We start from the raw sequence: 27,943 nt of genomic DNA on the forward strand, positions 1-27,943 counted from the left end.
CCAATCACAAGTGTTACTCAAACGTAACCTGCCTCGCCTGTAATTAGAAGAGTTTAGGTGTTTAGGTGTTGGTCTGTTGATTTGGGAGAACATTATGTGGCTCAGGAATCAGGACTGACGTTAAAAGGACCCCCAGCTCGTTTTACCAGTTTTACAACTTTATTACAAAAGCGAGAGGAGGCTTCTGAAGATAGGAGCTAAACATTCTCTGATTAATCAACCCAGTCCAGTCGACGTCATTTCAAATCTCTACTACGATGGGTAACTCGCAGACATAAAACAACATCCTTTACCATATGAATACTTTCTCACAAAAGCATCGTAGCGTAGTGAGACTGTGTGACTGAAAAACAGTGTTTCTGTTTGGTGACTTCAGATTGTGACAGCAGAGATCTTCCCCTGAACAGATTATATATTATATCCATAATTGAAACTGCAGCAGTGAAATACTTGTCACTTGGGCTACAATCAGACTGCAGGTCTGCTCAATGCACAATTCACAAAAACATTTGCAAGGCTTTCATTTTCTAAATGAATGGAACTTGTATCTGATATCTGTCTGAACAAAACCCAAAGTAAACACTGATTAAAACACGGTGCTGTGGGTCTGACATCATTGTGCAAAGTGATAAGAGCCAACACATTTTAAAGCCAATGGTTTAAAGGAGGAAGTGGCGACAGGTTTGGAGGCCACACACTCACACAGACGAGTGAATGTGTCGTTTTGAAGAATGAAAAGCATTTATAGAGTAGCAGTGTTGTGTGGATGAAAGTAACAGATGGAAGTGGTTGCATTAATGTTGTTCAGAAAAGATCAGATATAATGAGATTTGAGTGACATTGCAGTCTGAATGAGACTAAGTGACAGAGTAAGGCCTGGAATGACAGCAGCTCCTCTTTCACATGAAGAGGCTGAGCCATGAACCGGCTCACATTTATGATCAGACCCTTCCATCCGTGACATCATTCACTTTTGTTGAAATGGCTTTTCCACAGAGCAGTCTACAGCTGTTTGATCGTTGTGGGAAACCTTTCTCTGCAGTATTCCTGTCTCTGGTCCTTAGCTCCAACAGCTTCAGTCCCTGAAGTCTATGGACAGACCTATGGTCCTTGTATGAATGTCCTCCCGCTGCAGCACACGGCAGTGTGGCCTGGTGGGTGGGGGGGAGCCAAAGCGTTCACTCCCAGCAGTGTGCAGGTCCTCCCGATACGGGCCTGCACTCTGAAGTCTCTGTGAAGGTGGACCGCGGGCCGTGTTCGCCCACAGTACGCACAGCTCCCGGGCCTCGGGGCCAGGGGTTATTTGACACACAGAAGACCACCCACATTGGCCACAAACTCCTCCAGACTCTTGAGGAAGGCCAGCTTCTGTTTGCGGTCCATGGTGGGTGGGGAGCTGCTGGCTGAGAGCTGGCGGAAGGCGTCCGAGAGCCGCTGGTAGATGACTGCGTCCCTCTGTGTGGCCAGCAGAGACTGGACCAGCTCCGAATACTCCGCCTGCACACAGCAACAGCACTCAGCACCGGGGAAACAGATGTTCAACAATCACACACCTCAGGGTAACCATACCGGGAAATCTACTAGGGATGCACTAAACTGATATGAGCACTTTGATTTAAGAACTTATCCATACTGAATACTGATACGAGTACAAAGCATTTTCTACATACAGACAGATTATACATTTCCACAGCAGATTGGATTGCGTATGGAACATATGCTATTTTATTTGATTTATTTTTCATTCAATATAATTTTTTAGTTTTATTTCATTTCTTGGGTCAAACTTTGTTGATTTGTAAAGGTGTGAAATGGAGATGGTGAAGTCCACCCTGACAGAACAGAACATGTCAAAGTCACTCAGTGCCTGTGCTGTATTCATTTATCTACATGTAATAATAGTATTGAGATGGTTACTTATTATTACTACTAGGATTGGATCTTTATTTTGCATTTTCGGAGTACTTTTTAGTCTTTGAGCATAAAGCGGCTCAGATTCAGCAGAGCCGTTAGCTGCTAGTTAGCGGCTAGTTAGCAGCTAGTTAGTCACATTAGACCCAGCGCGGAGGCTCAATGAAGACAACATTTAGCTCTGATTAAATCCAACAGACTGATTTAGGGAGTGTAGTCCGTATTAAAGTCAGCTCTATGTATTGTACTTTCACTTAAGAATTCTCCAGTTTTTTCTCCTCAGCTGAGAAGGCGCCACATGTTAAGTGGTGCGTCCCTAAAAACAACAGCTTTTCTCTTGGCTTAAACAGGGCATGACAGCAATACAGACCAGGAAGGGTCAGCAAAAGGTTGTTGCAAAGATTGGAAAAGGGACGAATCATTCAAATAAAAACACAATCCATGACAGAGGAATCAGAATTAGACTTATTGCTTACAGTATATTTGATTTGGTTCATGGCTGGGGGAGCTTTGAACGACTGCTAAGGCTCATATGCATTCATTAGACGGGTCATGTTGACTAAACAGTGCTGTGAAAAAGAACCAGGCACACAAGTCGGCTGACTCATTTCCCCACAAATCGAGAAAGACGAGTTTTTTTTTAAATTTATCTAAATGAGTTGTAAATGAGCTCTTATGTCACTCGTGCAGCAGAGAGAGGTGAGAACTGCCCAAAAGTTTAGAGCCCGATTTCCCTGGTTAGAGAAATTCCTAACATAAAAATGTCTTGAAGAACAGAAACATTTAAGTGTGCTAAATATAAACAAATGTAAGAATTTAGGAAGCGGGAAAATACTTTTCACGGCACTGTAGTAGTGTAGTAACGCAGTGTGAGAGAAAAAGGCTGATTGTGTCCAGTGCTTTGTTCAAGAGGGACATTTCCAAACCTGGTGCAGACACACGAGGGAGTAGAGCGCCTCTCCAGCTGCGACCGTCATCTCTGTGTTGTGCTTTTGGAGAAGCAGCATGTCAAACACCAACTGCAAACAGAAGACAGGACAGAGTTCAGCTCAGAGTCCTTCAGTCCACTGATCAGGGACATGAGGGACAGCGTAGACTATAAAGGGCATACTTCCTCTTTTCTTTTATTCAAAATCAACTCTTGTAGGTTACACTTCAAACCAAACGTTGCCACTGCAGATATCTCTCCCCCTGCCTTGTATCACAGCGCAGGAAAAAAATAAGAAGAGGAACTCTTGATAGACTCTTTCCCCAACCCTCATCTACTAGTTAGTATCACAGCCCTCACTGGAATAAAAGTGGGATTATACTATGTATTGCACCAAAACATTTAGGATGTTTGATTTGTTTCGTTATAAAAATACAAAACAAAAAAACAGCAGGAGCAGCTCTGACTGTCCTTCCATCTTATACAGTACACACTATTATCTACATTTATGACATATGGACTGTATTTTATTTGGTCAAATGGGCGTATTTTCACCTAAGGTGACACATTTGCATTTATGATCAGTGCACCAGTTTGAAAAGCAAGTCAGTGACTGACAAAGTGTTTTTGAGATGGGCCTAAATATTAAAAAAGATTTAATATTTCCTTCAAAAAAGTTTAGTTCTGCACTTTCAAGTTATTTGGAGTAAAGGTGAAGTAAAAGCGCGATCAGCACACTGGAAATGAAAGGCTTTTCTCTTCGTGTGTCATCACATTGTCACAAGAGAACGGGCCAACAGGGAAATTTACTCTTCTGAAAGTGTGTTAAAGAGGGGGTATTATGCTTTTTTCAATCACATAGCACCAGTCTATAGCACACTACAATGATGACCAAACCTTCTGTTGGTCTGTAAATGCAGTAAATTAGAATAACTGCCTTGCATAAAATTGCTCTCTCAAAATGGCTGTAGTGAATGTCTTGAAATAGGCCTCTGTCTCTTTAAGAACCTCTGACCCTTTCCGACACGCCCCCTCCACACGCTGTCTGTGGCATCAGTGGGGAGGAGGTTCTGCTGAGGAGCAGTGGTTGGTTACTCGGCTGGTGATGAAAGCTCGGAGGCGTCTCCAGGAGGTGGGGGCGTTCCTAGGAGGACTCAGGCAAACCTATCCCTAAAATGGCTGCCATCAGAGTTTTTACAGATTACTCAAAAATACGGGAATGTGCCAAGGCAACACTTCAGGCATGTTTTTAATGAGGGAATGACATAATAACATGATGTAAAGTTTGAAAAAGTCGATTTTGCATAATTACCCCCCCTTTAAGAACCCAGAGCTAATGACTGGATTAGATTATTCTTTAAACCTGTGTGATCAGTCAAACTAAAGCCCTGCCTCAGAGCCCGGGTTTAGAGGCTCTTTTCTCAGCTTGTCTGCACAGACTGTCCGGGGAGTTTCGCGGTGTTCGGAGCTGTTCAGAGTGAGGCAGAGTTGGGTCTGTGGTGGATCGCTCAAGCCTTGCTCTCCTTCCATAATGTTTCAGCAGTGAGAGAATGAATATTCTACAAATCCAAATCCTTCACTTTATTACAAAGTGAAGGATTTGGACAGTCGCTGTTGGCCGCCTGCAGATGTACCTTGAGGAAGTGCTGCGTGGCCATGCAGAGGGGCGTGTCCTTATCTGGACTCTTGGCGCAGTGTTCGGCCAGAGGGGACAGAGCCTCCAGACACAGCTGACTGATCTCTGAGCTCATCCTGGAGGAACAAGTCAAGGACAGCAGCAGGAACATCAGAGAAACATCAGAGAGCAAAGACCACTATCAAAGACAAAAGGATACGAGGTCATGCCCAGCTCCAGGGAGAACATGAGGCTTTTGAAGAGCTCCTCAGGCAGCTGAGGGATCTTCTCTGGGAAGATTTCACAGATGAAGGTGATGAGCTTGTAGTACTGGTTACACAGGGACGGGAACTGGAGGACACACAGAGGAGCTTAGGTCATACCAGTGAGCAGGAGAGAAGCAGAGGGGGACAGGGGGTAAGAGTAACAAAACTCCAGGATTAAATAAAATGGTTCAGAATGTTTTGTTTTGATAAGCCATTGCAAAACCAGTACCTTCAGCAGATCCTGGGACATGAGCGGCAGGACGATATTGACTCCGTACAAAACCACGTCTGCGGCTGACACGCTCCGAGGGGCAGAGGCTCCCTGGTCCTGGCTGCGGAACACCTCATCTGAAACACAGAAAAAATACATGTTGACCTGCTGGTAGGGCTGCTTACTGTGTCTGGTCGAAGCAGTCAGAAAAGAAGAAGAAACGTCTGAGGCATTCGTGTCTGTGTAAAAAATACATCTGGGTGCAAAAGTGAGAAGCATTTTGAAAAAAATAACAGTTGCGCTTTAGACTGTGATTGGCCAATACAATTTTCATTTGACCCATTCAGCAGCAAATATCACCCAAAAATCTGTCCTCTTCCTCTTCTAATTGTAATATGAATGGTGCTTTCACACAGCGCCCCATTTCACAAGGTTTTTGGAAGATTTTATATTCTCCTGTTGCCAATACAAAGCATGCTCTTAATGAGCACACAGAAACAGTGGGCAATCAAAGACTGGATTTCTTTTCTTTATTGGTTGATTTGGTAGGGACAGTGCATGTTAATGAACACACCACGCCGGACTGTTGTCAATTCATTCCTTCCCATTCACACATATGCTTAAACCTATTAAAAGATCTGTATCATGTTATTTTAGCCATTCCAAAGTAAACTATAGGTCTTTATATGATATATTGTACCTCTACGATTATGGAGTACTATTTTTTGTGAGAAATGTAAGTATTTTTCCAACTCGGAAGACAAGACGCTTCGACTCAAGTTCGATTTCGAGTTAACTCCGCCCCTCTCTCCGAGGAGCAACTTTAGCAGTAGTAGAAATATAAATGTCACAGCAAAAAGTGAAGTTACAGTTATAAGGAGTGGACATTTGCAACACAGTTTCATAAATGGCTAACACACACACGCTGACACGCGTTTTGATTGACTCACTGCTCTGGTCTCCATCGGGTGTTTTTATTGTAGGAATTGCGTTTGCAAATTCACTTTGATTCTGGCCAAGCTTCCCCAAGCATCCAGCGCTGAAGTGACGGTCACAGACAAACACTGTAGCCGCTGAATCCCGGAAAGAAGCTTTGGCTTTGGCAAGTGGTCTCTTCTTTAGGAAGGTTGAATAAAGTGTTGTACCAGCCAAACGCGCTTTTCGCTGAGACATCATCGTTACGTAAGAAAAAAAGAACAGGTGGTGTCCAGAGTAGCTAAGAAAGGAGTTCCTTCTTCACAGCTTCGGGGCAAAAATAACTACTGTGCGTTTGTTTTCTCTGCAGGGGCAGTACGGCGCGGACACCTCTGGCACTTACTTTTTTTCTCTCTCTCTTTACATTAGAGACGTACATTACAGACATCAAACAAATCAGTGGTTTTCCAGAAGAGGGTGGAGCAGCTGCTCAGAGAGTAGGATTCAGGAGGATTGCTGAGAACTGCGTGAATGAAGCCAAAAAACTAAATGATATAGGATATATTTAAAGTACCCCAGAAAATGATCCCATGTCAAGTGAAAATCATCCACCTTCCCTTTTAATTCATATCATTCATCATTTTTAAGATCCGTGATCATAGACCGACATTGTCCTATTTTACTTTGAAATTCGGGATGTTGTTGCTGTTCTTTTTCCTGTCTGGACAGCTTGATCCGGCCAGCGCTGAAGGAGCTGAAAATAAAGCGTAGCAACATCTTGGAAGGAGCTCTTGCCTGAAAAACAACTGCTGTTTTGGGGCTAACTAGTCCCTCTTTGCCACTGCCATGTCCTATGGATCTTTAACTATACCCCCATGGTCTAAGCCAGGATCACCCCATGCAATGCCGGTTGCATTATGGGTAATGGAATTTCTTTTGGCTACCAAACAACATTGATAGTTAGCGTGAAGCAACGAAGAAAGCTCTGATTTGGAACGTTTCAACCGCTGGAAAGTTGATGATTTAAAGCGTTTTTGTCGTCGCCGTGGAGCTTGTTACAATATTAGCATAAAGTCTATTTTCACAACCACGGAGATAGACAGAAACGGAAAGAACTGAACGGCAGTTCATATGTAGAGATGCTTCAAAAGTGACGTCCAGTCCTTGTTCACATAGTTGGAAAAACTATGTGAGAAAAACATTTCTGACCCTTAAAGGCGACTGTTGGACAAAGTCCAGGGTCTGAAACTGTGGCCTTACATTCACAACATTTAAACGGGAAAATAACATTTACACGAAGAATCCTTCTTTTTTTGTAAATAAGGAGGTGGACACAGTACACACATTTTTTAAAAATTATTATTGTGACCAGAGAGATACCACATACGCAATCTAAATGTACTTTATTTGTATATTATTTTACGATGATCTGATGGTACAACATGGCTAATCGATCGCTAATTTGACAGATGGAAATGTACCCCACTATATTTAACATCAACACCGTTTTGAAACTTTCCCCTGTGATTTCAAGACAAATGTAAATGATTTAAAAAGTGGCGGTGTCTGTGTCAGGCTGATCCCAGGTCCTGTCGTTCCCCTGTCCGCTATGGCCCGCTATGGCCCGCTATGGTCCACTATGGTCCGCTATGGTCCGCTATGGCCCGCTATGGTCCACTATGGCCTGCTATGGTCCACTATGCTCCGCTATGGTCCGCTATGGCCCGCTATGGCCGGCTATGGCCCACTATGGCCCACTATGGTCCACTATGGTCCACTATGGTCCACTATGGTCCACTATGGTTGCCCGTTTCAGCATCTTCTTCCACCCCTACAATCATGATGTTTGATTTCCAATTCCTGATTTCCAGATCCATGCACTTGTCCCAAACCTTTTTGTACCGTTTTGACAGTGCTTCGTTAAATTTTTACCAGTGTTGCAACTCTGTCACGAACATCAGAGAGCGACATTTCCAGCTCCTGCTGGGTGTTCACCGATTCTTCGTGGCCGCTAGCAAGTGTCTCCATTTGTGCAGTAATCTCGTCTTTGAGAGCTTCGGTGTGGTCCTTAGCATCTGGACCGCGGCCAGAGCTGTACATCGCTCATCGCGCACGGCCCCACTCTTTGCCTTGATACGTGCATCCAACTCGGCCAAAAACACTTTGAGCTCTTCCCGTAATGCCTGTACCGTGACAACAGAATCTTCTGTCTACACGCCAATCGTCCGCATGCCAATCGTCCACATGCCAAACGTCCACACGCCAATCGTCCACATGCCAAACGTCATCATATCACCTCCCTCTCTGCTGTCCTCCGATGCAGCTATGCATGTAGCTTTAGCATTAGCCGGGTTAGCTAGGTGGCTAGCCTTGGCCGCCGTCGGGGTTGCCTGAATAGTTTCTTCACGGGATTTGGTTGACATTTTAGCGCAAGGTATCCGAGACGCACTATTATATCACCAGCTGGTACTATCAGTCTGACTGGAAAGTAATAATTTTTAGAGATTTTGGCAGAACTTCCCAAAAACTCAGCTTGTGCATTCGAGCGGAAGTGACATAGTCAACTGTCATAATTTATCCATCAGTGTCATATTCAAAGGCGAGTTGAGCTTGTGCTAGGTAATGCAAAACTAAGCTCTCTTATTAACAAGAGCTGTTACCCGTTGGGCGCTCCTTCGAGAAAACAAACCATGCATTTCTTGTCTGGAAACACTACTTAAATCCATGATAGCATGGTGAGCTGTTGACAGGGGGACAGTGAGGTGTAATTCATATATAAACTCTCTTTTTTCTTGAACTGCACAGCCCCACAGCTCCGAGTGGTGAGGGGCCGGATTATTCTTAAAGCTGTGAGAGCTGGAGGTCTGACCTGTGTCGCTGAAGTCGATGAACTCCTTGGACAGCAGGTTGGTCAGCAGTTCCATGATGAGCAGTAGATCTTGGTACTGGTCCTCCTCAGCAGAGGCGTCCCCTCGCCTCCGGCACTGGTTGTTCTTAGAGTAAACCTGCAGTAGTGTCAGGCAGGCCTCGTACAGCTTCATGGACTTGGTCTGTATCACAGTCAGAGTTCAGGGTCAGAGCCTGATACATTTGGACAGCTCAGACAACCAAGTGGACACCACTGTGCTGGATAAACCTTTTATCTTGTCTTGTTGAAAAACTAAAAACTCCTATCAACCCATTACTCTATGATAAATTCATTTATTTACATTGGAAATGGTGACTTCAAAGGCAGTTTTCTCAAATTACTTTCATCAGTTTTTGGGCTGCAGCCACATGGTGACAGGAGCAGCAACACGTAGACAGGGGGAAGGAGAATGTGTAAAGATCGATGAAAATCTGTAGGATTTGGGCTCACATCAAGCGGTCCACTGTCCTGATGTTTTGGTGTTAAAAAGACTGCTGATCACAGCATCAGTTTGTTACAAGTTACTGATCAACTGGTTCAGTAGAGACGTGTTTTAGAGACTAGTAGACCAGCTTGCCTTTCCAATTTCCTTCATTTAAATAGATTCTACTTGATCAAAAACCTGAAAACTATCTTCTCCTCCATATCTGTGCTTGGGCTGTTCCACCACATTGGTAAGTCACCATCTCCTGCTGCACAGAGGCATGTGCTAAATACGAACAAAGACTGACGTGTATGTACAGCACAGGGCAGGAGCACTGGCTGTAAAGGGCAGCCGTGTGATAGAAGGAAGCTGTCAGTGTAGTGTGCCATACCTCTCCCAGGTAACAGATCTGTTTATGAGCCACTTCCACAAACACTTCGATTATCAGGTTCACCGTCTCAGGAGTGTTGCTGTAGACCTGAAATCAGGACAGAGTGTTTAAACACCTTTAATAAAACACTTTATACTAGTTTTAAAACAAATGATTGTTTTTTGCAAACAAGTGCAAAGTAATTTACTGTCTAAATATCGGTGGGTATTTATTTTACAACCTTAAACAGTCGACAGTGAATATACAGATGCAGCCAAGGGTGAGGAAAAACCATACATATAATATACTAACGATGAGCAGGTTTCATTCAGCCCCATTCATTGTAAAGGTTCCCGAGTTGTGTGTGAACCTTAATGGCCGCTCTATCTCCTCCTACGCAGCCTGTTCCTTAAAGGGGCAAAAGGGCGGGAAGCCCTGCACTCGATGAGCGGGCGGAGCCTCCACAGAGCTCCAGAGCTTGATTGACAGGAGCCAGTCAATGCACTGAAAATGCTTCCAAATTTCAGGCTAATTAGCAAAAACTAGCGTGGTTAAAAATATTGCACCCACCCCAGCGTGGTCACATGGATCATAGCATTTTTAGAAAAACTCTTTGGAGCCAGGCTTTTAAACCGTTTTTGGGATGTTTGAAGTCACATTAGAATCAATGCCACAACGGGGTGGTATTGCAGCAATGTCAGCCCCCGCCATAGAGGACCATAGAGAAGAGCGTTCCTCGCCCAATGGGAAAAAACAATATCACTTCGCTCAGGGACAAGAATTCTCATGGCATTTAGATCTCTCAAAATCCCATGCAAGATCTGGGCCCATCCAAACACTGAATGCATTGCTAATCACTGAGCTGTTGCTAGACGTTTCCAGAATGCGAGTGTTGCCTTGTGCAGGGTCATATCTGACTGATAAAGGCGGCACCATAACAGTTGGTATAAAGTGTGTGTACCTCCATGAGTCCGATGCAGCTGGACAGGAAGTCCATGAGAAAGGAAAAGAGCTGGGCCACATTATCGATCTGTGTGGCTTCAGCGATACCACACAGAGCCTCGAGCGTAGCCACGATCTCCTGCTTCACCGCCTCCTCCTGGCTTAGCGCTGCAAAGTTCTCCTGGTTTATCAGGTTCAGGAAGCGCTGCTGCAGCGGGTGAAGCACCTGCTCACACAACACACCACACGAAACAAACTTACCCCCAAGAGTAGCAGGAGATGTTTTGGAGATTTCTGTATTTTTCAAAACCAAGAATCATGTCTAGGAGCATTAACATTAACGTGGGGGAGGGAGGGCTAAACCTCAGTTTCAGTACATGTTTGTAGAAGTTTAACTGCATACACATAGGTGAGATACTGTATAGATACTTGAAATATTGTGAATCACAGATACTAGTATATTAATGAAGCTGCTTTCACAGTCAATATGCCAGGACAGGGCTGCACCATTAACCTTTATCTACCCTTATTTACCTGACCTAACTTCAAAGGCCGAAGGTTTTTTTGTTTTGTTTCTGCCTTCTCCGGCTTTTGAGAGATAGACATTCTCCAATCACAATGTTAGAGAGAGGCTGAAGAGGCTTCAGGAGAATGTTTGTCTTCTCTGCAGTTGCTATAAACAAACTCCACGTGTCTAATGCAAACGCTTATGACAAATGAGGAGTGTCCCGCGACCTGTGGGCCGTGTTGTGTCACAGAATGATCATTTCATTGTGGAGCGAGTTGGTGTGGTCCAAAAAAAGTACATCGCTTCCAATCATCCCCTTATGCACGAATCATTGTACTGTATTGAGTTGTGTCTAATTGTAACATCTGTAACATGTACATATGAGGCGGACTTTCATAAAGCATGCAACGCTTTGCAGCTTGTAAAAAACAGAACAATGCTATCTTTAAAATATTAAAATTGTAAATCAAATCGCAATATCTGTCAGATAATTTTGACAAAAACATTTTTTTTTTGTCAAAATGGTGCAGCTCTTGCGAGGCAGCAGATCGTTTGAAAACAGCTTAGACGTTCACGTTGGTTATATTTTCTGTCAATATGATTCTATCAGCCCCTGTGTATCATATGTATTGTAAAATAACAGATGGACACAGGTCGTGGTTCACAGGTGTCATTATAGAACAGCAGCCTCTGTGATTAATGCCCCACATTACCTCCGCCCAGTACTGCTGCTTGGTGTCTGAGTCCATGTGAGCGAAGCCCCCCAGCACAAGGGCCTTCATCAGGCTCCTCTGCACGGTGCTGGACAGCAGGTGGAGTGGGGGGCTGCGGTTGGCAAACTGCTTAGCCAGGCTCCACCAGCCCTCGCACTGCACCACCAGGTTGGCCCTGAGCACACACACATGACACATGACCAATGAGAGCTCATCCAGGCACAGTCCCCAACACAGACCCCCATACAGGCCCCTGCTTCATTTTGATTCAATGTTTTACTCTGACATGCTGACAGGGAGGGATACTAAGTAAAAAGGACCATTTGAAGCTTTTTTTTACTGTGTTACAATATTTTGAAACAAAAGCATGTTTTGAGTTGTGAATATTCTGCAAGGACTATACCATTCTACTCCCATTCACCCCCGGGATCTCCCATTGTCCCATGTAACCAGGAAGTGCCTCCTATCCTATTCCCAATGCGTAGCACAGTTTATCCCTTGGAGACGGCTCAGATTTGCACCAACATCATTTTACAATACGTTTGCATCATGCAGCAGTGTTTTGAACCCGGTTCATAAAGTAGCTAATTGTAACATCTTTAGAACAGGTTTTTGACGTAAATATGCATTTTGCCGCTTGTGATCCGGCCAGTGTGTTGTGTTTTTTTACGATATGTCCCCTGTGTGCGAGTTTGGGTTTCCTCTTCTCTCTGAGCAGGAGCAGAGAGAGTGAGGGGCTGAGACACATGAGCCCCATCCATTTAGGAATGATTCAAACTATTGATTTTAAATGATGTCTCATTGCTGCCTCTTTCAACTTTCAAGCACCTTTTCAGACAGACGTCATATTTAGGAAGTGTCCTTTTAAATGGACACTTCCATTAAAAATGTTCATGCCTTTTTAGTGGAATGGAAACTTCCATTAACCCGCAAAATAGATACAACATTGCAGGTTGTAGAGTGCCCTAAATGCACCTCTCTTCAAAGGGATTCATGGCTAATGTGGCTAAAATCTAAACCAAAGAGCTTGAATAGATGGAGATAGAGAACGGGCACAGTCACCTCTCCCTCTTCTCCACCAGGGTGACCAGCAGCTCCACCGTCTCGTTGGCCAGCTCACTCTCTGAGCTCCACGCGGACAAGTTACTCATCACCTTCTCCAGCAGATATCCCACAATCCACCTGGAGCCCTCTGTGTCGGCTCCAAACGCTGTGCTCAAAGGCATGCTGATCTGGAGGAATAGATGATCAAGAGCATCAGTCCACATGCTTTTCTCTACTAATAATGATTATAGTAAGGCTCTTCTCTCAAACTGCACACATCTTTCATTTCTTTCTTTCTTTTTCATTCATTCATTCATTCATTCATTCATTCATTCATTCATTCATTCATTCATTCATTCATTCATTCATTCATTCATTCATTCATTCATTCATTCATGCATTCATGCATTCATGCATTCATGCATTCATGCATTCATGCATGCATGCATGCATGCATGCATGCATTCATGCATTCATGCATTCATGCATTCATTCATGCATTCATTCATTCATTCATTCATTCATTCATTTGAATGGGACAACGCACATTAATGCACAGACAACCAGTGCAGTACACATGAGCTGGGCACTCACGCACACACATCATTCATCTTGGCCTGTTGTACATGTTTTTAGTGGTAGGGGAAACTGGAGTCACAGGAGGGGCAGTAGGGTTTAGAATGAGAAGAGTAATGCAATGTAAAGCACATTGGAGTGTCCAGAAAAAAAAAAGTTCAATATTTGTTGAATTAAAACAATGTTGCTACATTTTGGATTGATACAATATGCTAATTAGTCTAAAAATACACTTCATCTTTTCTTAAAGCATTTAATTTAAACCTAAAAAACTTCAAGCATGTAGTATCAGCATCGGTGCATCCCGGACTTTTACCTGCTCATACAGCTTTTCATCCAACAGCAGGTACGTCTTGGCCCAGCGCCGGAGGAACCACACGATGTCCTTCCCCATCTGAGGACTGAGCAGCTCGGTCAGACTGGCTCTCGTTGCTCTTGACTCCACTTCAGATATCCGCAGCACAGCAGACAGCAGCCTGCCCCAACGATATACACAACTTTATATGAACCCTAGACATGTTTTAGACGAGTGGCTAAATACTGAGGTGAGCCAGAATGTTATCCCTTTGTTTGTTTGTCATTGTAAAAACACAATGTCCTCGTTTCTGCAAACACTCATTTACATCAGAAAATGTTTGTTTGTCCAAAATTGTTCAGTTGGTGATAGAAATGAGGGTGTGTAGTAATTGGGCAGAAATATTCCCCATCCATCCATCCATCCATCCCAAAAGAACATGCCCGGAACGCCTCCCAAGGGTGACGACCAGGAGGTATCCAAAACAGACGTCCAAACCACCTCAGCAGGCTCCTTTCGACGTGAAGGAGCAGCCACTCTACTCTGGGCTACTCCCGGATGACTGAGCTCCTCACCCAATCTCTAAGGGTGCGCCCAGCCACTCTGCTAAGGAACCTAAGTTAGACCGAGACCCTGAGATATTTGAGATCCACGTGAGGCAAGGACTCTCTCTGACCTGGAGAGGGGGTGACAGAACAAGATTCTCAAACAGTGGGGCAGGGCACAGAAGGTGGACATGTCGTTCGGGACCATTAAGACAAATCAACTAGTAAAAATGGGGAAAATATAGTCTCCATTGTGTGGTCCACCAACACCAGTCTGATTTTTGTGAGTGCATTAAAGGGTACTAGACATTTTGTTGTTGAAGAGTACATTTATTTTTTACCACATAGTATGTTGTAAACACAGCAAAAAAACACAGCTGCATTGTCTTCACCTTATTGAGCGATGGAAGACAGAAATAGAAATTAAATTTGTGTAATTTATTATATATTTTGGTGGTGGTCCCCCCTGCTTCACGTAGCTTAAAGCTGTACAAGGGTGTGAAACCTGCACATATGAATTGTTCAAGCAAATTAATTATATGCATGAGGGATTGGGAGAGCTAGAAACGAGTATAGGCCACAACAGGAAACAGGAACAATGTAATGAAGGTTTCAGTAGATATGCCATAGTGTACATAGAAAAAGAACAATTTTGATTTTGTTTCACAAAGGCAATGTTGTATGGTAAGGGGTACTTTCCATTAAGTGTTAAGTTTATTGTATGTTGTAGACATATTTTTCGGCAAGAATTTGTCTTCAAAAAATAAATGTTCATAATCCGTAGTCCATATAATAAAAAACACAATATAAGACAAATGGCCTAGCCCAAATTTCTCACTTATCAATTACTCTGTAAATTCATAATTTCATGAGCTGTGGCATACTTGGCCTGTTGGGACCTGTCAGCTAACGCCCAACAAGCCCAGGTAGAACTCCTGCAGCTTGACAGCATGTGTTACTTCCTGCATCCACCACCGGGTTAGGGGGTTGCATTGACAATGGAGGAGAGTTTGTTACAGTAAAATTTCAACAAAAATCACGATTTGAATAATCTTTTTATGGAAATTATTTCTCAGATAGCAACAAAGCTGTAAATGAAGTGGAATACACCTGGATAATGACAACACTCTGGCCACACCTCCACCACATCTAAGGTCCTCTTCCTATGTGGCCAAAAACAATTTGACACAAACAGCCGGAGCACATGTAGAGTCTTAGTCAAAGCACCCAGCACACACCTGATAACAGAGTCTGTTCGGTTGAAACCAGGAATGGAAGAGGCCTTTTCGCCCGGGGAGCCCAGGATCTGCAGCGTGGTGTTGATGTCCACTTCTGTTGAGTGTTTGATGGAGAACTCCATCACTTCTGAAGGGATCAAGGGAGTCTCTCCTTGAGGGTCGTCTGCCAGCACGTAACCTATACACACACACACATATACAGTCTGCACGTAACCTATACACACACACACACATATACAGTCTGCACGTAACCTATACACGCACATATAGTCTGCACGTAACCTATACACGCACATATACAGTCTGCACGTAACCTATACACACACACACACACATATACAGTCTGCACGTACCCTGTACACACACACACATATACAGTCTGCACGTACCCTATACACACACACACACGCACGCACACACGCACGCACACACACACAGACATATATACAGTCTGCACGTACCCTATACACACACACGCACGCACACACGCACGCACACACACACAGACATATATACAGTCTGCACGTACCCTATACACACACACAAACAGGAGTTTGCACTCATCTTTGAAGCCGCACTTCACGCACCCGCCTGGTTTGCTCTTACATCCATGTACTCTTCCCTCTCTCCTTGCTCTGTCCTTCGCGTATTTATCCAAATCCATGTGCTCTCAGCTCCAATGTGAGAGAACCATCGCGGCACAAATGGCTGTTTAATTGCCGTGCGATATACAAAGCGAAGCCATCAGAGAGAAGCGCATTACATTAACTGAAAACTCTCCGTCATTTACAGAATATTTTCAAGAAAATTTTGAAGACTGTCCGTTATTGAAAACAGATTGAAAATGACCCAACGGTCTACCTCTGGATTCTCCGGGCTACAGTGGAACACCGCATGATTTTGCTATGACTTTTGCTTGGAAAATAAACAGTCTTTCACTACCCCGATGGTTCCAACATGATGAACAATCACATCAGAGCTGAGAGTGCATTAACTGCAAATAAGCTCCAATTTGCATTTGTAAAAGTGAAATAGACAAGCAGTTGATGCTCTGAATAAGTTGTCCTACTTAAGACCTACCAAGTCTTTTACGTACCAGTGTACACATTTCTGTTGCAAAATTCATGTTCCATGATATTGTTCAGGAATCATTTAGTTTAGCTCCATTTATACTGCAATCTCAGACCGTTTCCTAATACAAATAATTGGTATATATCTCAGCAAACACCTAAAAATGCATATGACAGATAAATGATTTTTTTATGACCCTGTCCATTAAAATAACGGAGAGAAATGATCCCTGACCAAACCACTGGCCCGATGTGTAGATACAAAGTGATGTGATGATGAGCACATGACGTGTGCTGACCTGAGACCAGGATGAGCCAGTGGATGTCTTCGTAGAGGTCGTCCAGGACTTTGCGGTCGACTGATCCAGGGTCAGAGGACGCCAAGAGGTGTTGCTGTGTCCTCTGCAGCTGCCCGTGAAGGCGAGTCACCCGCTCCTCTAACAGGCTGCACACAGGAGACAAGCCATTACTGCTCTGAAAACCGGTACAAGGCTGTCCCGAGTGAGAAGACAAGCCGTTACTGCTCTGAAGCCGGTACAAGGCTGTCCCGAGTGAGGAGACGAGCAGTTACTGCTCTGAAGCCGGTACAAGGCTGTCCCAAGTGAGGAGACGAGCTGTTACTGCTCTGAAGCCGGTACAAGGCTGTCCCAAGTGAGGAGACGAGCGGTTACTGCTCTGAAACCGGTACAAGGCTGTCCCAAGTGAGGAGACGAGCTGTTACTGCTCTGAAACCGGTACAAGGCTGTCCTGAGTGAGAAGACAAGCTGTTACTGCTCTGAAGCCGGTACAAGGCTGTCCCAAATGAGGAGACGAGCCGTTACTGCTCTGAAACCGGCACAGGGCTGTCCCGTGTCAGGAGACGAGACATTACTGCTCTGAAACCGGTACAAGGTTGTCCCGAGTGAGGAGACAAGCCGTTACTGCTCTGAAGCCGGTACAAGGCTGTCCCAAGTGAGGAGACGAGCTGTTACTGCTCTGAAGCCGGTGCAAGGCTGTCCCAAGTGAGGAGACGAGCTGTTACTGCTCTGAAACCGGTACAAGGCTGTCCCAAGTGAGGAGACGAGCTGTTACTGCTCTGAAACCGGTACAAGGCTGTCCCGAGTGAGAAGACAAGCTGTTACTGCTCCGAAGCCGGTACAAGGCTGTCCCAAATGAGGAGACGAGCCGTTACTGCTCTGAAACCGGCACAGGGCTGTCCCGTGTCAGGAGACGAGACATTACTGCTCTGAAACCGGTACAAGGTTGTCCCGAGTGAGGAGACAAGCCGTTACTGCTCTGAAGCCGGCACAGGGCTGTCCGAGAGAGAAGACAATCAGTTACTGCTCTGAAACCTGTAAAAGGCTGACCCGGGGGAGGAGGGGAATGTACATGGTGAGGAGGGGGTTGTACCTGGTCAGGAGAGGGATGCAGTGGTCGGCTGCCACTCGGCCCATCATACCGATGCTGCAGAGTTGATCCGAGAACAGCTCTCGATCGTCCTCCTGAAGTTCGTTAATCTCCTCTTCGTCATGAGAAGCGACACCATTTGCAGACTGGACCAATAGCAAAACAGTTATGTATATTAGAGAAGAAGCAAAGACATGTAATAGCATAAATAAACCTCGAAACCATTTAATATGAAAGAGGAACTACACATGAGACCAACTTTATTTGCTGATAAACGGCATATGTGAGGTTCAACTTTCTGTTCACCTTTGTGAAAAAATACACCTGCTGTTCCTCATGGTACAGACCCCACCCTGACTAAACAGGTAACATGGCGTCTCTAATGGTGGGTGTACATTGTGCAATTTGGCCGCCTGCGACGCACGATCACTAGTCGTGAGAAACATTTTGAGTCATAGCTGAAAATCTTCGTCAGGTCTTCGGTCATACAGTGAGACAGGGACAAAGATTTAAACAGAACCGGCGTCCGACCAAAGACAAGCTATGACCGACCTCAGGCAGGACTAGTGTTTCTGGAACATGAGTCGTAGAGTGAGCCGTCCTCTCAGTGCAGCGAGGATCTTTGTTTGTGTCATCAGCGCTTGCCGCCAGAGTGGTTCCTACAGTGCGTTTTGCAGGACTTTCCTTGCACTTTTCCCACTTGTTGTTTACGAGGCAAGTAAACGTGTGGTAATTCTCGTACGTCTGTGAGCTGCTGCCCACACATCTCACTCACTGCTCCAGTAGGTTTAGCACGTGTGCTAAATTCAACTTCTTGACAGAGCTAGCGCACACGTCTTGAGGGCGGGGCTAACTGCCTGGCAGCCACATTCCCGAGTGAGCACTGACCTGAATGTGCGAGTATAGAACCTCTCCCATGCTAAGGTATAATCAGACCATTATGAAGTGGTAATGTCTCACCATGTTGCGAGTGCCGTCGGGAGCAGCCAGGTGGCACTGGATGTAGGAGTTGAAGACCTGGACAGCAGGCTGGACGAAGCAGCCCCGAGGGAAGTGCTGCTCGTCCTGCACCAGGGTGAGCCAGGACTCCAGCAGCCGCTCATACGCCTCCATGTACACCATGTCATCTTTGTCCAGCTGCACAGACATCAACACTACTATTTAGGTAATGGCACTCTCAGTGCTCATGTTCTATACAATACAACTCCATGAATGACCTCATCCAGCAGTAACTCCTTTGCAGAATCCTGAAGTACTTATTTAAGCAAGACTCATGCAAATTCTCTATTGAAGAAAAGAAACCCAGGTCATCAAGGCTTCATTAGAAACCAAAATGTATTTAACCATTTCAAACTTATTTGAAGGATTGAGATGGTTGCTGTGAGTGCTTGCTGGATCACCGCAGGAAAAACATTGAGATCTGAGGTCCAGAACGTATTTGAATAAATACCGTGCTCAATGATTGTCCAGGCACTCCATATTCCTTAAGACTCTAATATTCAAATTATTTGGACTTTATAAGGGCACTTATTTCATGATGTTGTTTGGGCTGCCTACGTACCACTTCCTCCAGGGCGGCGCTGCGTCCGAAGGAGCAGGTGAGCAGTGTGAGGCAGTTGATGAAGGAGCTGAATAGTTCAGAGGGCAGCGCGGTCAGCGTGCTGCGCGGGAACATGCTGATGAGGTTGGAGATGATGTTGGATATGCCCACCGCCTCAGAGTCTTCGATCTCAATCCTGGGAAGAGAAGATAATTCTTTATTGAGAAATTCACTTGTTACATTCGACATTCAATAAGATGAAAGCACTATTTTGACCTGTCTTTGTGTAATAGGAGTGAAACAGGCTTCGTCCTCATTCAGCGTATCGGACGTGAATCAACGATACTTGATTGTGATAGTTTTTGGTTAGCATCACTGTGACAGTGACCCTGAAGGTTGTGACATGTGATTAACAACTCATCGCTGTGAAGAATTAGGAAAGTTGGGAATGAGTTTGGACACAACTAACAGCATAAACCTTTTGCTCCCGCTTTCATTGTTGTGAACACAAACAAAATCCTTTTTTATCATATTATGTAAACTAGCAGCTAGTTCTTGTCATTTACATTACTGTGACACGTGTTTACAAACTCATCCCTATGAAGAACTGGTCTGTCACAAATGAGAAAGAAATGAGCTTGGATCACAACAAACACAATTCTGGTCTGTCATTTTCGCTTCCTCTGTGGTTTTATTTTCCAAAATGTATGTGGTTTTATCAGACGCGCCAGCATGATGCTATTTCATGTCCCTTGGCGCCGTTCTCCTCAGTTGCTATGAGGATTACGGGCGAGAGGTAAGCCGCCGAAGTGCAACTGAACATGGACTAACATGGACAGTCTCTCATCTGTTTTTTTCTCTGTCCTTCAGACATGCGTGCGAGACATTGTCAGAAGCTGCTGCACTGAAAATGTTTTATTTGTGTTTCACAGAGTAAACTCCCTCTCCTCTCGGCAAATCCCTGTGTGCAGCTCCATTGTTGGTCGTACAGAATGGCAGCCCGACCCCGCTACTATTACACTCTTTCCTTTTCATTGTTGAACCAAATCAGGGTTAGCGCCTTACACTATTCTGGAATGTCTATCACGAGTCCTAAAAAATAAAATGTTTTTAATTAAGCAAGATAGCCGTATTAGTCAGCTCGACTGTATCTGATCAACTTAAATCAAATAAACTGCCAAATCAACATTATTAAACCTGATTTGACATGTTTTGCTGTTTGAAATGCACTGCTTCAGACTTTACAGCAGGACCTTGGATTGTTGGTATGATGATTTTGGGAGCCACTTTTTGAAAGCTCCTTAAGTTATGAAGCTGACACCTAAATTGTTCTTCTTTTTCCCCTTTTAGTCCCAATCTCAATTCCACCCCTTAGCCCTCCGCTTTGCCCTTCCCCTCCGTTTTGCGTGTTCAGGAGAGACGAAGGGGTGTCCCACTTCTATTTCTGATGCACACTACAGACGAAGAAACATCATCAATAATCATCAATAAGCACTCTTGCAACATTTATAAAGTTGCAGAACTCTTGGTTCGTGACTTGATTCGCTTTGTGCAACAATTAGAATTAGAACAGTCCATTGCAATAAAAGTGGCAATGCTACGTTTTCCATTTGCTGCTGAGAACGCTCCGTTCATTTGCGCTGTATTGGCGCTGTTTCTTTCCAAACGTTTGATACGTCACTATTGACATGACACGCAGGGTTCAGTGTCTCGCTGCAGCGCCCGCTGTCTCCCGGGGCTCAGAGCGGAGGCTGCAGCTGTCTGTCCCCAGTCTGAGTGCACTGTGAGCGGGTCTACCTCTGCCCGTCTTCGCTATGAGAGTGCTATATGAGCGGATCGGCTGACCTCTCGCAGGTCTGGCTCACGGGCTGGAGAATGTAGCAGAAATAGATGAAAATCTGTGGGGTTTGGGCTCAGACCGAGTCCTGATGTTTATTTGTTACACAACAGCATCAGTCACAAGTAACTGATGAACTGGGTCAGTAGAAACTTGCTATAGAGACAAGTAGAGGCTTGCTGTTTTACATTTTCTTTCATATAAATGTGTTCCAACTGATAAAAAAATATATACAATTAAGATTCCATTCCAAACTCACATAAGCTAAAAATATAAATGCAGTCAAATGGAGGGCTGTCCCATTTCTTTTCAACCCTCGCCCTTAGCCCTCTGTTTCAAGGTGTAGGGAACGGGCAAGGGGAAGGGGTACAAAAGAGGATTGAGATTGGGCCTTAGACTTATATATAGACTGTATCTTTCAGAATCCTGATTAATGAAAGAAATTTACCACAGACCTACACCAATATGATTGATCAAAACACGGCACAACGACCATGGAACCACTTCAACACTTTTAATTTAATGTGTTTAGTATAAGACTGCCACAAAATCAAATAGAATAAAGGTAGGAGGCATTCCACCTTTTTATGAGTGGACTTGATTTGTAGATCGTGTTCTTTCTAAACTCCAGCCAGCCTTTGTGATAAATGCGTCAACAAATCACTGGCTCAGGTCCCTCTGGTTCTGAATGTTTTTAGTAGGAGTCTGTGACAAAGTGCAGTAGGACTGAGCCCATAAACATAATGCACTGTCCTGGTCAAAGATGCAGCGGGACACGTCGCCGAGGCCGTCCAGCTCCACATAGTTGTCCACTGAGGCCATAGGAAAAAAGATCTCAAAATAGGAGATTACCAGTACTCACCATCACATGCGTTTTATTTATACACGGCCTAAACTCAAACCAGAGGCAATTCTACTGATGAGGCCAGGACTGAGTGGGTGAAGATGGAAGCACTGGTCACTTGGACTAAAGAGGTGCTCGCAAACTAAGCACTCATTTTAAGGGTCAAAACAGTTCAATCCTGCTTGTTTATATTGCTAGTCCTAATTCAATGACATATACTGCATAAATAATGAATCAATCCATTTTAATAATACATCTGTAAAATGTAATATGTTTGAAAATACATCTTGACATCAACTTGCGTCCGACCTCCACTTTGGGTACACCTATTCTGCAGCATCGGTCAGGTACTGGTGTCTAAAACCAGGGGGCTAAAATAAATGAAAACGTGCCGAGCCCTGGTGCTGGCATCGGCAGCATTACACACTCGGCTGATCGGGAATCAACTCAAAATGTCCCAACTAATGCCAGTATAGGAGCTCCTGTTATTCGTTAACAGCATCTCATAAACTACATTACAAACACGTGGCCGCTCCAGCAGTGGCCAATGTAATTTGATTACTTTAGGTGATCCAGTCATAGTTTCTGTCCCAGCCTTGATTAGCTGCCGCTATCATTAGCATACTGTTGCTATCCACTGCATTTGGTGCGGCGATCAAAACTACATTTGTTAAAACTCAATTCTCCAGGTTCTGAGCATCAAAATGATATAGCGTACTAAAACTAAATGACATTTTCATCAAAAGCCTAAATTCAAATTCAAATATGTCCTGTGTATGAAGATGGATGCTTTTAAAGAGGGAGTATTCTGCTTTTTTTTTTTTACAGTTATTTTACATTTTTGATCACTATGAAACACTTTGGTTAGAAAAAAGAAAAAAATTCCAAATAGATCTGAAACGGTTAATTAAAGTCTGCCCTAGTGAATCTTCCTGGTTCAGCATGTGCTCTGTCTCTAAGGAAGATCCAAAGGTTACTCAAACATTCCACGTAGTTGAGAACACAACAGTCCACCCTAAACCCATTGACTATGAATACTGCCTTTGCGATGGTGTTGCATTAGTGTTCTGTGTGAGCAGAGTTTAGGGAGCACTGACCCGTTGATCATGCCCAGCAGTCCCTCCACCAGGTGAGCCAGGTAGGACACCTGGGCGCTCTCGTCCGGGAAGACGGGCCCGTGCATGGAGGCCAGCTGGGCCAGGCATTGCAGTGAGTCCTGGGACATGTCCGAGTCCTCGCGGATCTTCCTGTGCACCTGTAGAGAGGACACAAGACACCCACGTGAGGACAAACTCGGCTGAATGTGAGGACAATGTCCTTTGATAATATATGAATACACGCTTTTCCTCTTCTATACATAGACGAGTATCTGGGATCAGGGGGGATTTCTTTGATTCCCAATGGCCGTGAAGCATATTATTAACCAATTGTAAAAGAGGAAGTTAGTGGTTTTACAAAGCATCGGCCAAAGAGTGGAGACTAATGTCATTAGCAACTGTTGAGATTTTTAACGTTGGAAAAATCAACACAAATACGCAACGGCTGTTTCAAATAATGTGCGTTTGGAACGGGACGAATAAACTTTACATAGATGGCAACAAGAAGGAAATCCTCATAGAGGAGAAGGTACATTCTGGTTAAATACATTTCAGAAATATTTCAATAGTGGTTAATTCAGTTCCTGACGTAACGTGCTCTGTCATTGGATTGATATAAAACTTTTAGAGATTTGATTGGCTGTGAGCAAAATTGCAGACAGTCCTGCTTTTAAACAGGGACGAAAAGCAGGAGTGGACGGCTGGCAAGGCAACCTTGCACCTTCTAGAACTTGATGTCATAATCTCAGAGAGATTATGAACGTTTTTGAAAGAAAAGTCTAAAAGAAAAAAAGAAAAATACCCGCCCATTGTTTAGGAATGAAAAGAACCTGCCATATCAACCTTATGGCTGAAAAGTTCTTTCTACTGGCCAACATCACACACGCATTCTTGAATATTGTCAACACTTCTGAGTGTCTTTTGGAGCACAATATTGGGTCTTAGTTTATATTTAATGACAGAGAGATTAACCACAAACCAGGACAAAAATAAATGTGCATTTTGACAGTTACTATAGTTACCACCATGGAATTATTAGCTGCCCTCCACCTCAGTCTTCAACTATAGGCTCTTTAGAATGCAACCGATAGTAAATCCCAAAGACTGAAACAAATTATTAAACAACTATCACGATTATTTAGCCCATTATTTATAGACATTTTTTAATCAAATAAAAAACACTATAATTTGTATGTATACCAGACTCCAAAGTAAGACTAAATCATATTTGTTCCAATTTAAATTGGATGAATGGCACAGGCCTTGGTCATATGTCAGAACCCTGTCTCCGAGGCGTCTTATTATATAAAAGTTGATAATCCTCTTGAGTTGAACATGTTCTGAATCTTAGTTTAGCAGTTCCTATCTTCGTCTTCGCTCAAAGGCTAGCGCTGATGGGAGTCTCAAAAGGTGCTGGTTGAACTAAATCTTGATTTGAAGCGATGCTATACGTGAAAAGACAAATCGAGGCCCTTTTGCAGCATCAAAATTCAATAATACCATTATCAAAAGGCCTATGTTTTAAACAGCCTTTTTCTTCCCTAAAGACAGCAGTGTTTTTAGCTGCACGGGATCAACAAACACCCAGCACAGACTGTTTTTAAAGATTGTAAATGAATTAGCCCCTTGAAAATAAAATACATTTGATTAAAGTTTCCAAGAATGAGATTATCCACCTCCGCACGAGCCGAACGCCTTGCTCCGGCAGTCTGAGCTCCTCAGCTGGAGAACTGAAGGCAAACCGTGTCCATCGCTGCGGGAGAAGAGTGCCACTCTATCTGCAGTGCCTGGGGTTGAGAGCGACGCCAAATATTTGTTGCTGAAATCTCCATGAAAGTGTGCGTGGATACTCTGATAGAGCCAGGTCCCCTAGTCTCCGGTATTGCCGCTGACAGGAGCGTTGTCTTGAAGAGTTGTAGATCCACTCGAGCTTCCACGGTCCCGTTAACGGATTTAGTCCACGTGGTTCCGGCCTGTGCGGCTGGTGGCCTTCATCAGCTGCTCCATGTGCGGCAGGGTCAAATCTCGGTGAGGTTCCTCGGCAGGACGGACACGAGTGTGGTTCTCTGTCTGCAGGCTGCTCATCCTCAGGGAGAGAGCAGATATGGGGAGACGGGGAGGGATCAATTGGCAGTGCAAGGCCAAAGAGGCGCGTGGCTCTGAAAAAGCAGCTGGCCCGACGATGACTGCCATCCCAGATATGTCAGAGAGACTATAGTTAGAGACAGCGGGTTTGTGTGCGGCGGGCGGGAGCAGGAGCGAGCAGGAGCAGGTAAGAGTAGGAGCAAGAACAGGTAAGAGGAGGAGCAGGAGCAGGTAAGAGGAGGAGCAAGAACAGGTAAGAGTAGGAGCAAGAGTAGGTAAGAGCAGGAGCAGGTAAGAGTAGAAGCAAGAACAGGTAAGAGGAGGAGCAGGAGTAGGTAAGAGCAGGAGCAGGTAAGAGTAGAAGCAAGAACAGGTAAGAGGAGGAGCAAGAGTAGGTAAGAGAAGGAGCAGGTAAGAGCAGGGGCAGGTTAGAGCAGGAGCAGGTGTGAGCAGGAGCAGGTAAGAGCAGGGGCAGGTAAGAGCAGGAGCAGGTAAGAGTAGGAGTAAGAGCAGGTAAGAGCAGGAGCAGGTAAGAGCAGGGGCAGGTAAGAGCAGGTAAGAGCAGGGGCAGCTAAGAGCAGGTAAGAGCAGGGGCAGGTAAGAGCAGGTAAGAGCAGGGGCAGGTAAGAGCAGGTAAGAGCAGGGGCAGGTAAGAGTAGGAGCAGGTAAGAGCAGGAGCAGGTAAGAGTAGGAGCAGGTAAGAGCAGGTAAGAGTAGGAGCAGGTAAGAGCAGGAGCAGGTAAGAGCAGGAGCAGGTAAGAGTAGGAGTAAGAGCAGGTAAGAGCAGGAGCAGGTAAGAGCACGAGCAGGTAAGAGTAGGAGTAAGAGCAGGTAAGAGCAGGAGCAGGTAAGAGCAGGAGCAGGTAAGAGCAGGGGCAGGTAAGAGCAGGTAAGAGAAGGAGCAGGTAAGAGCAGGGGCAGGTAAGAGCAGGTAAGAGAAGGAGCAGGTAAGAGCAGGGGCAGGTTAGAGCAGGGGCAGGTAAGAGAAGGAGCAGGTAAGAGAAGGAGCAGGTAAGAGCAGGGGCAGGTAAGAGCAGGGGCAGGTAAGAGCAGGAGCAGGTAAGAGTAGGAGCAAGAACAGGTAAGAGGAGGAGCAGGAGCAGGTAAGAGTAGGAGCAAGAGTAGGTAAGAGCAGGAGCGAGCAGGAGCAGGTAAGAGTAGGAGCAAGAGCAGGTAAGAGCAGGAGCAGGTGAGAGAAGGAGCAGGTGTGAGCAGGGGCAGGTAAGAGCAGGGGCAGGTAAGAGCAGGGGCAGGTTAGAGCAGGTAAGAGAAGGAGCAGGTAAGAGCAGGGGCAGGTTAGAGCAGGGGCAGGTAAGAGAAGGAGCAGGTAAGAGAAGGAGCAGGTAAGAGCAGGGGCAGGTAAGAGCAGGGGCAGGTAAGAGCAGGAGCAGGTAAGAGTAGGAGCAAGAGTAGGTAAGAGCAGGAGCGAGCAGGAGCAGGTAAGAGTAGGAGCAAGAGCAGGTAAGAGCAGGAGCAGGTGAGAGTAGGAGCAAGAGCAGGTAAGAGCAGGAGCAGGTGAGAGAAGGAGCAGGTGTGAGCAGGAGCAGGTAAGAGCAGGGGCAGGTAAGAGCAGGGGCAGGTTAGAGCAGGAGCAGGTGTGAGCAGGAGCAGGTAAGAGCAGGGGCAGGTAAGAGCAGGAGCAGGTAAGAGTAGGAGTAAGAGCAGGAAAGAGCAGGAGCAGGTAAGAGCAGGGGCAGGTTAGAGCAGGGGCAGGTTAGAGCAGGAGCAGGTGTGAGCAGGAGCAGGTAAGAGCAGGGGCAGGTAAGAGCAGGAGCAGGTAAGAGTAGGAGTAAGAGCAGGAAAGAGCAGGAGCAGGTAAGAGCAGGGGCAGGTAAGAGTAGGAGCAAGAACAGGTAAGAGGAGGAGCAGGAGCAGGTGTGAGCAGGAGCAGGTAGGAGCAGGGGCAGGTTAGAGCAGGAGCAGGTTAGAGCAGGAGCAGGTAAGAGTAGGAGCAGGTAAGAGCAGGAGCAGGTAAGAGCAGGGGCAGGTAAGAGCAGGAGCAGGTAAGAGGAGGAGCAGGAGCAGGTAGGAGCAGGGGCAGGTAAGAGCAGGGGCAGGTAAGAGCAGGTAAGAGCAGGGGCAAGTAAGAGCAGGAGCAGGTAAGAGCAGGGGCAGGTAAGAGCAGGGGCATGTAAGAGCAGGAGCAGGTAAGAGCAGGGGCAGGTAAGAGCAGGGGCATGTAAGAGCAGGGGCAAGTAAGAGCATGAGCAGGTAAGAGCAGGGGCAGGTAAGAGCAGGGGCATGTAAGAGCAGGGGCATGTAAGAGCAGGAGCAGGTAAGAGCAGGGGCAGGTAAGAGCAGGGGCAACAGCAGGCAAGAGTAGGAGCAAGAGCAGGGAGCATGTCAGCAGAATGGAACATAGTGTGTGTTTAAACATGGTTATGGATGATTGTAAACTGTCCTCACAGTGTGCAGCTCTCCTGTTGGGAGCTACTTAGACAGAGCGGCAGATCTTCAGACTCAGACCACTATAACAGAGGACAGCTTCGGTGCCACACAATAAAGCAGCCGTTAGCATGTTCCCCTTTCTTTGTCGCTCAGCCCGCTCAGATGGGAGCCGTGTGATTGAAGTGGGGTGGAGAGGCCCGCGGCAGCTGCACTGGGGACAAAGAGGCCGGCTGACAGACAGAAGAGCAGGCGTGTGCCCCGCCACACAGCAGCTGGCCTGACCATAC

At 45.3% G+C, this 27,943-nt stretch overlaps 2 protein-coding genes across 2 annotated transcripts in view; both read right to left on the bottom strand.

Moving 5' to 3' along the window:
- ift88 (intraflagellar transport 88 homolog) overlaps window positions 1–27,943 on the bottom strand; it is a 169,245-nt gene that overhangs the window by 42,641 nt on the left and 98,661 nt on the right. The window lies entirely within an intron of this gene.
- xpo4 (exportin 4) overlaps window positions 725–27,943 on the bottom strand; it is a 48,720-nt gene continuing 21,501 nt past the window's right edge. The window contains exons 8-24 of the mRNA XM_079563007.1: window positions 23,184–23,341; window positions 19,427–19,601; window positions 18,826–19,002; window positions 17,869–18,011; window positions 16,779–16,924; window positions 15,410–15,587; window positions 13,648–13,807; window positions 12,774–12,943; window positions 11,712–11,886; window positions 10,510–10,716; window positions 9,570–9,656; window positions 8,716–8,896; window positions 4,950–5,068; window positions 4,675–4,805; window positions 4,474–4,591; window positions 2,838–2,930; window positions 725–1,497 (exon numbers count right to left, since the gene is read on the bottom strand). Coding sequence (XP_079419133.1) covers window positions 1,300–1,497; window positions 2,838–2,930; window positions 4,474–4,591; window positions 4,675–4,805; window positions 4,950–5,068; window positions 8,716–8,896; window positions 9,570–9,656; window positions 10,510–10,716; window positions 11,712–11,886; window positions 12,774–12,943; window positions 13,648–13,807; window positions 15,410–15,587; window positions 16,779–16,924; window positions 17,869–18,011; window positions 18,826–19,002; window positions 19,427–19,601; window positions 23,184–23,341 — 2,616 coding nt within the window. The 3' untranslated portion in view covers window positions 725–1,299. The remainder of the gene's footprint in view (window positions 1,498–2,837; window positions 2,931–4,473; window positions 4,592–4,674; window positions 4,806–4,949; window positions 5,069–8,715; window positions 8,897–9,569; window positions 9,657–10,509; window positions 10,717–11,711; window positions 11,887–12,773; window positions 12,944–13,647; window positions 13,808–15,409; window positions 15,588–16,778; window positions 16,925–17,868; window positions 18,012–18,825; window positions 19,003–19,426; window positions 19,602–23,183; window positions 23,342–27,943) is intronic.

The sequence above is a fragment of the Gobius niger genome (assembly GCF_951799975.1).
Source record: "Gobius niger genome assembly, chromosome: 9".
In the NCBI taxonomy this organism is placed as follows: domain Eukaryota; kingdom Metazoa; phylum Chordata; class Actinopteri; order Gobiiformes; family Gobiidae; genus Gobius; species Gobius niger.